The sequence below is a fragment of the Xyrauchen texanus genome, chromosome 48 (genome assembly GCF_025860055.1).
Source record: "Xyrauchen texanus isolate HMW12.3.18 chromosome 48, RBS_HiC_50CHRs, whole genome shotgun sequence".
Taxonomy (NCBI): Eukaryota; Metazoa; Chordata; class Actinopteri; order Cypriniformes; family Catostomidae; genus Xyrauchen; species Xyrauchen texanus.
Genome location: NC_068323.1, coordinates 22,041,661 through 22,058,412, shown reverse-complemented (window position 1 = coordinate 22,058,412; position 16,752 = coordinate 22,041,661). Strand labels below are relative to the sequence as shown.

Sequence of the window (16,752 nt, the reverse complement as noted above, 5' to 3'; positions counted from 1 at the left end):
ACGTCACTTCATATACTTCAATGTATTCTGCAGCGCTGACGCGAGTCATGTGATGACCCTTTACACGTAAAAATATCACTCATTTCTGCACATTAATCATTGCTCTTCACAATCACAAAACTGACCGATTATGCTTTCAAAATGGTGAATTTCTCCATAAGGTGAGGAGTTGGATCCCTGAAATTAGAATCAATTTGGTCATTTTCCACAGCACAGCTGACAATCTTTCATGGCACACTAGTGTGCTGTGGCACAGTGGTTGGGAAACACTGGTCTAACCCTAAAGGATATCGATTACTGCGACCCAGTCCCCAATGGCCAATCATTTCTGCTTTCCTCTCTTTGTGTGGATTGATTACACGAGTCATCAAACAAATTTAGGTCAGTGCCCTAATTCCACCTCAATGATATTTTACAGAACTTTGTGTGAAGAATAAAGATATGCACTAGTTTCTTTAGTACGTTTAGTAAGTTTTATTTTAATGTTTTACATAAAACCTTTTTTAGAGCATAAAGAAACTACAAATATGGCCAAGTTACAATCTGCACAGTGTCTCTTCGCTTTATTTGTAGGGTTATGATGCTCTGGCTTTGGATTGTTTATTTTTTTTGTTTGTTTTTTTTCAAGTGCAGAGAAGTCAGAGAGACGTCATCATTGTTTAATGAGGACTGCCAGACCTTTACTGTACAGCCAGACTTTAGAGAGTCCAACCTCTTTGGGTATGCTAGCTTTCTCTGAGTGATGTTGAGAAATTTGACTCCAATTAAGGGATGGAAATTTAATGAATATGGTTCAGATTGCCATTCTACTTTACGATTCTGGTTCCTTAATGATTCCATTTGGGATTATTTTTGTTTTAAGGAAGAAAGAATTGACAGTGTTTGGAAAACTGTTCTTATTTAATTTACTGTGCTTAGCAGTTTGAATTTTTAAATGAGAAATTAATTTCAAATTTCCACCGAACAGATAATAGTCAAATCAGAAATAAACTATCGTTGAGTAATTCTTGCAAAATTCAAAGAGAGGTATCGTCCATTCATATTTATTGCATCTAGCATCTTTGCTGCCTTTGTTATCTTTTTTAAAACCCATACCTTGAATTTAGTTTATCTGTGAGGCCTGTCATGTTCACCAGGTCTACGTAGCGTCATATACTCTATACCAGAAAAAGTTGTGTTTACGTAGACGAGTGCGGGAAACAATGATTGGTGCACTTGAAAGTTGATTGTTGATTTCCTGCACAGTTCACCAAAAACAAGATGGCGACATCTGCCAAGCCTAAAGTTACCGTTAGTGCATGTTTAGCATATTTCATGAATATTTTATTACGTTTTTCCATCCGCATCGATGAAAGAATGGAGTTGTTTCAGAACCGTTAACAAAACTGAACAAATGTCATAATTCAATTGAAGCAGTTGAATAAGAACCAGTTCTTGATTGTGCTTTCATTTAAAGATATTTCTAAGGTGTTTCTAAGGTGCACAATATTATGCAAATGGGGGAAAAATGCAACAAAACTTGCACATGTTTTTTTTAGGTTGACTCTCCACCTCAAGTTTTCTACCACCTGTACAAGCCATGTTGTCAAGCAACTACCACATTGAAAGATTATTCTCATATGCAGATAATACTAAATCTGTCCAGACAGTGTTTTTAGGGGGGAAATCTTTGTTTTGAATGAGTTGTCAGAACGACTGTAAATATTTCTGATTGATGAGAGCTCTAAATTGGGACAGTTTGCTGGTAATCGAAGGACTGTTGTGTAGCTTTGATGAATACCTTTGAAATGGAGGAGCCAAACAGCAGCAACTGAATGATGCTGGATATCAAGCAGGGTGATTTATTTGTTGTTTGTCTCAGGGTTGTTGGCATACACTCTATTAGTTTTCAATGGTGTTCAAGCCTTAATTAAAAGACATCTTTTAATCTTGTAACGCTTTTCAGGATTTACATGCAGTATATTGCATTTGGGAAATGAGACAATCAAGCATATGTATGGTGTTTATACTGCAGAAATAATCTGTTTTATCATTGCTTTTGTCCTGTTTTCCAATAAAAAATATCAAAGCATCCTTAAAACAGGAATGTGGAGAGCAAAATTTAAGATTTCAGAAAATGTATCTTAATTTTTCTCAGCCCATCTGCATTTGTTCTTATTTTAGCATAAAACCCACCCACCCACCAAACCCCATCCATCCTCCCTCCCTCCCTCCCTCCATCCATCCATCCATCTGCATTTTTTTCTTATTTTAGCATAAAACCCCCCAAACCCCATCCCGCCATCCATCCATCCCTCCCTCCCTCCCTCCATCTGCATTTTTTCTTATTTTAGCATAAAACCCCCCAAACCCCATCCCGCCATCCATCCATCCCTCCCTCCCTCCATCTGCATTTTTTTATTATTTTAGCATAAAACCCATCCATCCATCCATCTGCATTTTTTCTTATTTTAGCATAAAACCCATCCATCCATCCATCTGCATTTTTTCTTATTTTAGCATAAAACCCACCAAACCCCATCCTGCCATCCATCAATCCATCCCTCCCTCCCTCCGCCCTCCCTCCCTCCATCTGCATTTTTTCTTATTTTAGCATAAAACCCATCCATCCATCCATCCATCTGCATTTTTTCTTATTTTAGCATAAAACCCACCAAACCCCATCCTGCCATCCATCAGTCCATCCCTCCCTCCCTCCCTCCATCTGCATTTTTTCTTATTTTAGCATAAAACCCATCCATCCATCCATCCATCCATCTGCATTTTTTCTTATTTTAGCATAAAACCCACCAAACCCCATCCTGCCATCCATCAATCCATCCCTCCCTCCATCTGCATTTTTTCTTATTTTAGCATAAAACCATCCATCCATCCATCTGCATTTTTTCTTATTTTAGCATAACATCCATCCATCCATCCATCCATCCATCCATCCATCCATCCATCCATCCATCCATCCATCCATCCATCCATCCATCCATCCATCCATCCATCCATCCATCCATCCATCCATCCATCCATCCATCCATCCATCCATCCATCCATCCATCCATCCATCCATCCATCCATCCATCCATCCATCCATCCATCCAAAAAAAATACCCACAAACCCATGGTAAAATGAATGAACTTCATTATCTTACACAATTTCTTGTTTTAAGATACAGTATTTCATCTTTCAAGCTGTTTAATCATTTTTACTGGAAACCAAGGCAAAATACTAAGAATATTATTATTGTTCTATTGACTAGAATAGTTTCGCAACAATGCAGGTTTTGACATGCATTGTGTTCTATAAGTTTACAGCTTAGACAAGCTGTTTCACCAAGTTAAGTAAGCTTAACATAATTTAATAAAATTTTCTCACATTATTTCTATTGCACATTGGCATTATTTTTAAAATGCATCCATGTCTACTAAAAGATTTGGGGAAAAGAGTCAAGCTAATCAATTACACGTCCCTCATTTACATGTTCACAGGCTGTTGAGCAAAACTGTTGGCTTTCTCCTGCTGAGCTCTAATGATGGAAATCTTGCAGATAAGGCAGAAAAAGAAAGCCAAGCTAATGTGATTGCATTAGCAGCGTGTGTCTGTTTATTTTGCTGGCAATGCTCAAGGCCTTTCTGCATTGAATTGTGTATTGTCTTAAATTATATTTACATTTCTGAGCTCTCAAAGTCTGTTCATGCCAGGTCCAAATTGACTTAACGACACATTTTTTTTTTTTGGATACCTGAATGTTTTGGCATCCAAGACTCCAAAAGTAATGATGCACAGCACATACTCTGGACTCAGTATGTACGAGTTAGAGATGTATTTTTTCATATTAACATGCCATTTTTAAATGAGTCACTGAATTTTAGACTCTGATTCAAATCGCAAAAACAAAAAGTGCAACTTTTGCCAATGTGCAACAAAGTGTAAACAGGATCAATAAAGGCTCTAAACATGGGCATGCAGTATTTTAATATCACAGATAAATGAATAACACCAAAATAAAAAAATAAATGATACTTTACATAAAGAAAAGCCTATTTTATCATCATCATGATTTTTTTGCATTGTGATATTGGCGGTGTCTCATTTGGAAGGCTGCACGCAAGGTAGGACGTGTCCTTTGAAGGCTGCAGTATACCGAGTGTCCTCCTTTAAACAAATCTCATTGAAACGAGACGGCCTTCAAAGGACAAACGTAATGTAACATGGTTGCTATGACAGCACGCCATTCTTTAACAAACGCGAGCGGGTTGAATGAGAAGGGAACAAAATCCCTTTAGAAGGGAAATTTTAGGAAAGTTCTAAATTTATTTTACAGGTGTAATTTTAGTCTAATACTTTATTTTAATAACATATTATATACTCTGCACCCATCTACTGAGGTACTTCAATTTGGAAATTATCATTACTTGCGTTTGAACATTATATTTACGGGCAAATTGGCGTCTCTTTTTAAACATTTCCGTTTAAGCAAAGAATTGTGGGTTGTGAGTGCCCACGAAGGATACACCTCATGCATCCTCCGAATTCCCATGAAAGGTCGCATTCGAAGGCTGCATTCAGAGTGTTCTACTGTCTTTTCTGAATGAGACAGCCTCGATGACGTATGCGGCCATGATATGAGACCTCCAGTGGACGCGTCCTTCCAAACAAGAAAGCCATTATTTTCATGACAATTAAACACACGCTCCCCTCCCTCCAAAGTTTCATGCAAAAAACGTAATCCAAAAAATTCTTAATACTGTAAATGTGCTTCACAAATGTACTATACAATTGAAATAATATATGTAACATATTTTATATATTATATTATTATAGCTGCTGACAATAGGGTTGGAGGCTTATTTGTCATTAAAATAATGTCACAAACAAAATAAAAATGTTTTAGATTCTTAATAATTTTTTTTTTAATGATTTTGAGGAGCAATGTGACATTATTTTCTTTATGTGAGATGCCCCCATATACTAGTTTTTGTAGTACTCTGGCGCTTATTTGAGACAGGCTGCAAACATAGAGCTGCATATAGCTCTATTATTTCAATAATGATCAAGAGAAAATATTTGGAATCCATTACTGGTCCTGGCTCAAACAAAAGCCCATATTGGGCTTCCCACACAGACATGTGAAGCTCAGTATGGTGCATGTGGAAGAAAACTCTATCAGAGCAGCCTTAGAGCTCAGCAGCTGATCATAGGATTTCCCTTCACTCATTGTGCTTTCACCTGCATTATAATCTGATGCCGTAAACAGATTGCTTATTTTCTGAGGTATGGCCTTATGCGTTGCCTTGTAATCTGATCTTGTAAATTAGGGCGTTCTCTAGTCAGCGAGTGTGTCCAGTACAAACTATACATGCACAAAACAAATGATTGCATGAAGTGGCTCTCTTGCAAGCCTTGGTTTCAATTAGGTTTCTTCTGTGCATTTGCACTGTCACTGTTTTGACATATTTCTATGTGACCGTATTGATCCCGGATGATAAATAATACACTAATGATGTGAACCATGAACAGCTCAGAGGCAAAGGAACTGCACCCCACTGCATAGAGTCCCCGAACAGCAGCTATATCCAGCATGAAAACAAAAACACAGATGGACCCAGAAAAACACACTTTCAGGGCGGTGAAAATGATGGAATATTTTGAGCTTGTGGATGTTAAGCATGTGCAAAATATAAGGTATCCTAACCTAAAAAATGGCATAGGGGGAGTGGGGTAAGTTGTGCCACCTTTTATATTTCCTGTAAGAGAAATGAGAGGTAAAACCAAGATGCCTAATTATATTTAAAACATGAAAATATGACCAGATACCAATAACCGTAGACTAGAAATTAAACCTCGTCAACCATATTTAAACAATATTAATACATTAACTGTAGCAGCCTTTGGAAAAAGAAAAAAATAATAATACAAATAAATTGAGAATAATCGTAAATTGAGAATAATGGAAATAAAACCTTTTTTATTATTAAAAACTGTAATGTAGTAAGTTGTAAAGGCACAATCCCATTCACAAGTCTTATGATTATTTGCATTTATTTATTTTTATTTTTGGCTTACAAATGCTTATCAATATTCTCATGTTCATCTCTCAATCACAGGCAGCTGTATTTGATGGGCTCTTCCAAAATTGACTGTATGGTCACATGACAAAAATTGTGCACAATTTCCTTGATTAAGGGTGTGACGTCTTACCCCACTCTCCCTAACTCCAGGTTAGGTGGAAGCAAGCCTTACGTAGCTGAATGTGTGTCCATGCAGATGTGGTTAGACTCGCAACACAAAAAGTGTGATGTGAAGATAATGATGGTTGTGAATTTAGTGACACTAGTTCAGCTGTGATTTATTAATCAGATGGAGGACGATAATTAGTATGGAGTTATTCTGGGTAAGGTGGGCTTCGGCTCAAGCGTAGTGCATTATTGTAAAACTCTCCCTTTGATTGCATGTTTTCATTTGTGAGTCACAGCATATCACCAAATTATCAACATGTTTAAAGACCCCATAAAAAAATTGAGTTTTGTGACCTTAAGTACATGTTTATTTGCTTTGAATCCATCTATATTCTAGTGTACTCCTTAAAGTTATGCATTTAAAATATACAGGCTTTCTCTTCTGGGAAAATGGATCAAAACTATTTATGGATCCTTTTGGCTGGTTAAAAAAAGGGGGCAAGCTTTAATCTAGTCTTTAATCAGAATCACCTCCTTCACTTGGCTGAGGTACCAGCAATGCAAAGATGAGTGTTTATCTAACATTTAGTCAGTGGTTTGTGCTGAGATTGGTCAGTATTATTTTTGTGTGTGCCATTGTCTAAAAAAACTACATTTCATTACTAAACATTTAGGATTTTGGAAAAATATCTCACCACTTAGTTCCGTCATGCTCTGGTTGCCAGCAGCTTTTGACAGATATCTTGGACACACTGTTTTATATTTACATTTGAATAGAAAAGCAGTTAGCACACACATGGTTTGGCTGTTCAGCTTGGCCAAAGAGGCTTAATATCACCAACAAATCAATAAGAAGGCAGACATTTACCTCTGGGGTCGAAGCAGAAGGATTTATTAAAAAGTTGATAAAGAAGGGATTCGTGAAAGGGGAGGGGTGTGTGAAGAGGAAACATGGAATGCTTTGGGAGGGGGAAAGTACACCAGAATGTAAACAAAATTTTCACAGATTCCATTTCATTCAATGTTTAATCTTATTAAGGATAAGACATAACCTCTCTGCAGGATCCACATCAGTTCGAATAAGTTCTGAGCACCACCATGTAATTTTTGTAAAACAACTTCCACCATCTGAACAATTATCCAATGTTTTCTGGATCCATTTGTTCTGACCAAAACAGTTGCATTTGCCAAATGAGCATGGCCCCTTCAAATGAAGTATTACTTCTAACTACTAACCAAAATGCTAATGAGAAACACAGTGGTACATAGGACATACAGTTAAGTCTAAAAAAAAAAAAAAACTACATTCTAGAGGTATTGTCTGTATAAAACTAGAAATTTAGTATGCACTTGTCATTCTCCTTCTTATCAATCATGCTATTTCTTAAGTAATAACAAGAGTTTATGCAGTATTCATTGGGTTATATGCTCAAGACAAGGCATTCATAGCTATGAATCTATCAAGGATCAAGCAGTGGTAAAGGGAAAGCATTTTACCCTTGTTATTTCAAGCCAATTCCTTCCTCTACCATGGCTCAGTCAAGCCTTAAAGCTGAATCTTGGGAGTGCTTTGCTTCATCTTTTTGCCTTTTGTGATTTTTATATCTTCTCTCTGATTGTGTGTGCTTTTCTTTCCTGCTCTGTTCTGTTCCCTGCCTTGGGCTTTCAACACCCTCTCCCTGATTTGTCCTGAGTAGCTGTGCAGTTGCCGACTGCCTCGTTGAAGGACCCACACTCATATTCAAGTAGGTCATTGGAATATAAGTTGGCGCTATGGCACAATAGTTGTGTCTGAGAAGACGGAGGTGACTGAGTCGGCATCGCTCCGTGTTACTGACAGCTTGGGGTGCTCGTGGGCCAGTGCTGCCCGCGGCCTCCCATTTTGTGTCTCCTTGATGGGTTCCAGAAAGACCACATGCTTGTTGCTACTGACCTTGCGGCCGGGACCCTCCGTGGTGGCAGGTGGCGTGGGCGTCAGGATTGAAGACTGGGCGCTGCATTCATTTCCAGGGCTTGGTGTTGCTGGTAGGGGCTGCTTGCGGCACCAGCAGCGACAAGGTGTCAAGTAGAGGTACATTAGGACCAGAACCAGGCTGACAATGCAGCCCAGCAGGGTTGTAAAGCCAGTGTTAAAAGGCTCCTCTGCCTGATGGTGGATCACTACGGTTACATTCACTTCCCGGGTCTCATTTCGGGACTCTTGATGGTTTAGAGCCATGCACAAGTATACCCCAGAGTCCCCCACTTGTGCTACCAGGATTTCTAAAGTGCCATTGGCATACAGTCGCAGTGTGTTGTTATTACCAGGAGGGGCAATATATTCCTTACGTGGGGACACCCACAGGTAGGTGAGATGCTTTCCCTTCAATGATGTTTTACAATCCAGCAGCACTGAATCCCCAGAGTCTGCTTTCAGGCTTTCTGTCTCTAGTTGTGGTTTTATGGTGCAGTTCTCAAAAAATCGCACATGCTGGAGAAACCGAACTGAAGCACGCCTTTCACCATAAAGCAAGCAGGTATGCTCCTCTTGGAAGTCTCTCACTGAGGCAAAGCCTCTGTACTCCCATTCTTTAAACATGCTATACATGGAGCACTCACAAATTAGGGTATTGTTGTGCAGGAACAACCCTTGCTGTACTGATTCCTGCAAAGCTCCAATGTCCTCAACCGGAAGGTTGGGCATACGGTTCGAGCTTAGGTCCAGGGTAATGAGACTGGAATGTTCCTGAATGGAAAAAAAAGGGAAGTCAGTCAGCCTGTTATGGCTCAGGTAGGCCTTCCGTAGGTTACTCATCCCACTCAGGGCTTTGCTTTCTACCCTTACTATATGGTTGTTGTAAAGGAGCAACTCTTTGACTTCTACTAACTCTTGAAAGTAGTGCTGCTCTATAATGTTTAACTGATTAGAGGAAAGGTCCAGATGGCGAATAGTACTTGTATTCTGGAAGGTTCCTGCAATAATTCTGCTCAGCAGATTGTGGGCCAGCCTTAGGGTCTCAAGATTGGGAAGGCCAGCAAAGCTGCCCTCCTCCAGATGTTCAAGATGGTTATGGTTGAAGTCTAAGGTTGCCACCATTACAGGCAACTCCAGTGGAACGTGGTCGAGGCAGAGATTGGTGCAACTCAGTATATCGGATGCAATCAGGCAGCCAGAAGGGAGATTAGCCCTGGCCAGCTGAAGGAGGAAAGAGCTCAGCATTAGGGGTGCAGCCACACCCTGAGCACACAGCATTGTGTCGTCAGAGTTTCACAGGAATAGAGGAATAGACCGTTTTTCGAAGCTGGTGCCTCGATTAGGTATTCCTGTCTTTAAAATCTAACAGATTATGAGACAGAGAGAACAAAAAGACATCAGTTATTTATTACAGCACATACCTTGTTTAATGATGCTGTGCTCTCTTGGCATTCTTTTCAGCCTAAGGCATAAGAGTGAATCTATGAAATACCTATTTTTATTTTATTAACTTGCAGTCAATTTATTCCAACACCACATTATACCATATATTTTAGTGAAATTTTTAATTTAGGATTGCATAAGTTACAGACCATAAGATATGAAAGGTAAGTTTTTACCTTTACAACAGTTACTCCAAACTTCCCCAAATGTCTCGCCTCATAACTCTTGTTTGGGTTGCTGCCGCTCTCAACCTTTGGCTCATTGATTCAGAATGTTGCCCCAGATTTTATTCCATTCTCTGGAAGAGAGGGATGGTATCATGAGTCAGTCAAGGAAGATAAGTTTTTTTATGCCCCATCCCCAAAGCTGATCCCAACCTTCTGTGAACCATCCTTTTAGCAGTCCAAGTTGTCTTGCGGGCGTGACATTTGAGACCGGGCTGAAAAGGTTTTTAGATCATGAATTAGCTTGCTGCTTTTTGAGAAAGTCAGCATCCTGTCCACTTCAGTTAGTATAATCTTGCCCTCATTTGAGAACAGCAGGCGTACAACGTGTCACACTAGCACTGGACCACAGTATCTGTCGCAAAGTGGTTTGTTTTAACCAGAAGATAAGAATACAGAGCAGGTGTATATCACTGTTGCTTCAGAAACAGGAGGAAGTAGTCCTTAAATTTTAAGCTTGTACCACAGGTTGCAAAACCAAGCTTCCTGGGTTAGGGCTACTAACTTCTCTCATCCAGGTGCCTCTTAAGCTTTCAGTCTCCACGTGGCATCTGGATAAACTAGCCAAAAGATGAAAGCACAAACAAAGATAAGTATCTTCTCTCTGCGTTTGGAATTTCTCACAGATCCAGCTTGCTCATCATTTTTTCTTCTTAAGCGTCCGTTTTGTTTCTCTATTCTTCTTTCTTATCCTTCCACCAATTTTCTTTCTGTTTTACAGGTCTCCCTTCTATGTTCATGTGTGTGTGTCTCTCTCTCTCTCTCTCTCTCTCTCTCTCTCTCTCTCTCTCGCTCACAGACTGAGTGTGTATAACACTCCCTCTTGCTCTCATGTTCTGTCTACCTCTCTATCTGCGCTCTATAAACAGACAGGCATGGAGTTTTGGAGGAGGGGGTTCTTCTGAGTACTGATTGGTTGAAATCGGAGATTATGAAAAGGAAATGTTTGCCAGAGTCTCCCCTGGTGCTGCTGTTTTTTCTTTTGGGAGAAGTCATTATTTTTGCAATTCCATTTGTTGACACAAAAGCTCCAGCAATTAAACACTGCTGTTCAGGCTTGTATGTATGATGAATTAAAGATTTTTTTAATTAGTAAATTTTAAGAATATTTATATTCTGATGACAGTGCTGTATTTGTGTACACACTATAATTTTATCAGTGTACGTGAATTTGTTTTTGTGTGCTTGTGGCGATTTTTATATGACTTGTAGCCCAGATTGCATTCGTATTTGTGTCTGTTAGTGCCTGTGTAAGCTTTCTTTGCCCCTTATACAGGATTTGACTACTGTCATGGTGCATTATAGTCTGAATCCACTGCTGTGGGCCACTATCAAATGTGTCCGAGCACTCCCACACACACTTCTCTGGGTCCATGTAATACAAAACCCATTAATTCATCGTCTTCACAAGATAAACTGGTAAGCAGCTTTTAGGAGTTTAATTTTTCTACCTGAGGTGAAATCCTTCATTGAGTATTTTGGTGAATCTCATAAAATTTGTCAAGAAGATGTCCATGGGTCAGATTCACAAATATTTGTTCTCAATTATGTAAGTCTCTGCTATGAACTCTGAGTTCTTTACTCTCTTTTTTTTCTCTCTCTCTCCCCTTTTCTCCCCAATGCGCTCTAAGTCCTCGGGGTAGCATAGTGACTTGCCACAATCCGGGTGGCGAAGGACGAATCTCAGTTGCTTCCACGTCTGAGACTGTCAGTCCGCACATCTTATCATAAAGCTTGTTGAGCGCGTTACAGCGTAGACGTAGTGCTTGTGGAGGCCCACGCTATTCTTGATGGCATCCACGCACAACTCACCACGTGCCCCACCGAGAGAGAGAACCACAAGTTATAGTGACCACAAGAGGTTACACCATGTGACTCCACGTCTCTAGCAACCGGGCCAATTTGGATGCATAAGAGACCTGGCTGGAGTCACTCAGCACACCCCGGATTTATACTCGTGACTCCAGGCATGGTAATCAGCGTCTTTACGTGCTGAGCTACCCAGGCGCCCATGGTTCTATGAACTCTAAAGATTGCGGAGAGAGAGCGCTAAATGCTGCACATCTATTACCATGATTTGTCACCACATTACTAAGCTTCAAAACAACATTTATTGTTTGAATTTGGTGATAACATTTACATGGTCTAAAAGCTGAAAACTAAAAATATAATTAAAATTTTTGGTCAAAAGTAACATTTCTACGTAAACTGCGACTTCAGACTCAACGTGAAAAACCCAGTAAATGTATTAAACATCTTACCTTTTTAGAATTTTTCGTAAAGATAATAAGACCTTTTTTGATCATAGGGATTTTTTTTTTTTATTGCTATATTTCGTTTAGCAAAGTCAAAGTAAAAGTTGTTAACTGTCATCAGTCCTCCGATATGAAGTTGTTCAGGAAAATTTCTCTCCTGACCTGGATCTTGCTCATTTTTCAAAAACAATACTCTGGAAGTGAAGGATACAAGCTGGTAGACAGAAAGAGGTCAAAAACCTTAAGTTACAGTGGCCACCAGCTGCATTAGGTACTGCAGTGCATCTCCTCCTCATGGACTGCACTAGATTTGCCAGTTCTTGCTGTGAGATGTTACCCCACTCTTCCACCAAGGCACTTGCAAGTTCCCAGACACTTCTGGGGGAATGGTCCTAGCCCTCACCCTCCGATCCAATGGTCCCAGACGTGCTCAATGGGATTGAGATCCGGTCTCTTCCCTGGCCATGGCAGAACACTGACATTCCTGTCTTGCAGGAAATCACGCACAGAATGAACAGTATGGCTGGTGGCATTGTCATGCTGGAGGATCACGTCAGGATGACTCTGCAGGAAGGGTACCACATGAGGGAGGAGGATGTCTTCTCTGTAACGCACAGCATTGAGATTGCCTGCAATGACAACAAGCTCAGTCCAATGATGCTGTGACATACCGCCCCAGACCATGACGGACCCTCTACCTCCAAATCTCCCGCTCCAGAGTACAGGCCTCTGTGTAACGCTCATTCCTTCGACTATAATCACGAGTCTGACCATCACCCCTGGTGAGACAAAATCGTGACTCATCAATGAAGAGCACTTTTTTCCAGTCCTGTCTGGTCCAGTGGAGGTGTGTTTGTGCCCATAGGTGACGTTGCCGGTGATGTCTGGTAAGGACCTGCCTTACAACAGGCCTACAAGCCCTCAGTCCAGCCTCTCTCAGCCTGTTGCAGACAGTCTGAGCACTGATGGAGGGATTGTGCATTTTTGCTGTAACTTGGGCAGTTGTTGTTGCCATCCTGTACCTGTCCCGCAGGTGTGATATTCGGATGTACCGATCCTGTGCAGGTGTTGTTACACATGGTCTGCCACTGCGAGGACAATCAGCTGTCCTTCCTCTCTCCCTGTAGCGCTGTCTTAGGCATCTCACTGTACGGACATTGCAATTTATTGCCCTGGCCACATCTGCAGTCCTCATGCCTCCATGCAGCATGTCTAAGGCACGTTCACGCAGATGGGCAGGGACACTGGGCATCTTTCATTTGGTGTTTTTCAGAGTCAGTAGAAAGGTCTCTTTAGTGTCCTAAGTTTTTATAACTGTGACCATAATTACCTAACGTCTGTAAGCTGTTAGTGTCTTAATGACAGTTCCACAGGTGTATGTTCATTCATTGTTTATGGTTCATTGAACAAGCATGGAAAACATTGTTTAAACATTTTAGAATAAAGATCTGTAAAGTTATTTGGATTTTTATCAAATTAAAAAAAAAGGGACTTTTCTTTTTTTGCTGAGTTTATGTACAAGTCTCACTGTCAGAGGTTATATAAGAAAGGCATTAGGACTGCCCTTCAGCTGCTCAGAATCAGATGTTAAGACTCTCATTGAAGATTACCTCAGCAACTAAACCAAGGGCGTACAGCAGCCAGGGGGGACGTGCACATAGGTGATTTGGTCCCCCACACTTTTCCAAGCTAAACCTATACAGAGTCCAATTGGTGGATTTGAATACAGTATTCTTTACGCTTATTACTTTGGGCTGTTTGAGCAACTATCCTGCCAATCACAGGTGAGTTTCATGAGCTAAATCAAGCCTTACGTATCAGGCCATCAGTCAGAATGTCTATTCAACGTGGCTCCATTCATTTCTACAAAATTGCTTCCTATAATGCTCATTAATCATGTTTTTTATCGACGTTGATCTAAATTAAAAATCTAGAGATGAGGAACACACACATGAGAGTTATTTATCGGCATTTCGCTCTGGATTGGCAGCATTACATTAAATGCACTGCAGAAAAAAAAGAAGTCTTCATTAAGTTATGCTTTTTACATTATGTTTGTGTGATGATAGTTTGATCAGTTCTTTTTGCCAATTTAAGCAGATTACTAGATCTGTGTTTAATATGTAAAGCTATTTTTAATATCAACTTTTTTTTTTTACCTCTATGTGCAGTTGACAAACTATAGGAAAAAAATATAGATCTGCTTTGTTTTTAGAACACTTTTGTTGTCATGTTCGTTACTGTCAAGCTCCAAATATGACATAAAAGAACCATAAAAACCCATTGTAGTAGTTCATATGATGCATTTTATTCAAAGCCACTTGAAGATGTGCGATAGCTCTGTGAATCACAAAAGGCTGTGTTTAATAAGTAAATATATAATATGCACATGCTGCACCAGCGCGTTATTGAATGGCGCTGCTCTGTTTACACATACATACTCATGGCTATTTTTAGCCTTCACTCGGTGCGCAATATTTGAGCGCTACTCACGAACAACATCTCAGCTGTAGATTCTCAATAGTTCGGTTCACTTATAATATGCATTAAGAATGGCACCGGAGGTGCATTTTACCAGAATTTGAATAAGCGAATTAAACTACTGTGAACTTGCCTACAAACAGACAGACTTCCTGGAGAGTTCAGAATGTCAAAATAAAAGCCAGATTGTTTTAAAGTTAAAGGTGCACGATTTTAATATACTGTTGTATTTAAAATTCTAAAAGTCAATAATAATAATGTATTAACAGTGAATGAAAAACTAAATTGAACAAAAAAGAGATCTGAATCCTTTAATGTCCAGATACAAGTTGAATGTTTTTTTGCAAAAAAACATTCTTTTCTACTGAACACATAGACTTGAATTACTGTTAATTTTATACATTAACCAGTATACTGGTTAATAATAAAGTGTTTCTTAATAGTTTCATTTATATTGAAATAATGTGTAGTTAAAGGTTTGTATTTGTTTACATATAATTAGCATCACTCAGTGAGATAAAGATATTCTAAACTGATTATGATTAAAACAACACTGGTATCGGATCTGTATCAGCCGATACTGAGATTTCAGATATCGGAATTGGATTGGAAGAGAAAAAGTGGTAACGGTGCATCCCTAATGTAGACCTGCTTTTTTATGCATGAAATCACACAGATGTTATTGAAACTCATATTTATCTCTGATGTGTGTGAAAATCCCTGTAGATCAGCAGTTACAGAAATACTCAAACCAGCCCATCTGGCACCAACAATCATCCATGCAATTATCTAATCAGCCAATCATGTGACAGCAGTGCATAAAATCATGCAGATACGGGTCAGGAGCTTCAGTTAATGTTCACATCAACCATCAGAATGGGGAAAAATGTGATCTCAGTGATTTGGACCGTGGCATGATTGTTGGTGTTAGATGGGCTGGTTTGAGTATTTTTGGGATTTTCACACACAACAGTCTCTAGAATTTACTCAGAATGGTACAAATCACTTCCAGTGAGCGGCAGTTCTGTGGATGGAAATGGCTTGTTGATGAGCGAGATCAACAGAACGGCCAGACTGGTTTGAACTGACAAAGTCTACAGTAACTCAGATAACCACTCTGTACAATTGTGATGAGAAGAATACAATCTCAGAATGCTATTCTAAGATGCGGGTTGATGCTGTTTTGGTGGCACATGGGGGACCTACACAATATTAGGCAGGTGGTTTTAATTTTGTGGCTGATCGGTGTATTATGTTTTGTTAAAATTTTATATTGGATGAAAGTTCATGTCTTTTATGTGATGAATTTAATTTTATTGCAATAAATGATGGTATTAAATAAAATTAAAATTGTAAAAATCAGAATCGAAAGTCACTGTAATGCTTACTAATATTCACAAGTATTTTATAACATTGTTGCAGTTTTGAGATTCCAAAAGTGTGTGTCTCTACTTGTGTGTGTGTGTGTGTGGCACTGTTTTTTCATTTTTTCATTATTGTAGTTGTTATATTGCATATTTCTGCAATTTTTGTGTTCAAAAAAGTTTTGAACTCCATTTCATCTCCTGAGAATGGAGTGAAAATTTCAGATTCCCATTTCATCCTCATCATTATTAAATCTGATTGAATAGACGAATCAACCAAATCAACCGATTCTCAGCTGGAAGTGCAGTGAGTTGAATCAATTAATATTTTTTTAAATGGTTAATTTAGATTAATTTAGATTAACCATCCAAATGAACCGATATTCAGCTGAACATTCAATGACTCAAATCACTGAATCGTTTTTTAATGGTACATACACGAATCATCCAAATGAACCGATCCTCGGCTGAATTTGTACTGACTCAAATGAATCAGTGAATCATTTTTTGAATGGTTTGTTTAGATTAAGCATTCAAATGAACAGATTCTCTGTTGAATGTGTAGTGACTCAAATTAATTAGTAAACAGTTTTTTGGAATGGTGTATTTTCACAAAAAATCCAAATGAACCAATTCTCAGCTAAAAGTTCAGTGACAAATGAATCAGTGAATAGTTTTTGAAATGGTACTTTTATGCAAATCATCCAAATGAATCGATCCTCGGCTGAATGTGTAGGGACTCAAATGAATCAGAGAATATATTTTTTAAATGGTTAATTTAGATTAACCATCCAATTGAACTTATTTTCTGCTGAAAATTCAGTGACTCAAATGACTCAGTGAATAATTTTTTAAATGGT

The 16,752-nt window shown here is 39.1% G+C and overlaps 2 protein-coding genes across 3 annotated transcripts in view; one reads left to right on the top strand and one right to left on the bottom strand.

The window, feature by feature from the left end:
- LOC127639360 (E3 ubiquitin-protein ligase RNF123-like) overlaps window positions 1-16,752 on the top strand; it is a 176,008-nt gene that overhangs the window by 94,683 nt on the left and 64,573 nt on the right. The window lies entirely within an intron of this gene.
- LOC127639372 (amphoterin-induced protein 3-like) lies at window positions 7,053-10,661 on the bottom strand. 2 transcript variants are annotated; one of them, XM_052121336.1, is made up of 3 exons: window positions 9,946-10,661; window positions 9,745-9,866; window positions 7,053-9,487 (listed from the first exon to the last, which is right to left on the bottom strand). In XM_052121336.1, exon 3 carries the CDS (start codon window positions 9,401-9,403, stop codon window positions 7,943-7,945), a length of 1,461 nt encoding a protein of 486 aa, XP_051977296.1. In that variant the 5' UTR covers window positions 9,404-9,487; window positions 9,745-9,866; window positions 9,946-10,661; the 3' UTR covers window positions 7,053-7,942. The 2 variants fall into 2 exon arrangements, with proteins under 2 accessions (XP_051977296.1, XP_051977295.1); XM_052121335.1 differs by having other exon boundaries at window positions 9,745-10,661.

Excerpts from the sequence above, each read along its gene's own strand:
- LOC127639372 (XM_052121335.1), bottom strand. The coding sequence starts at position 9,403 with ATGCTGTGTGCTCAGGGTGTGGCTGCACCCCTAATGCTGAGCTCTTTC.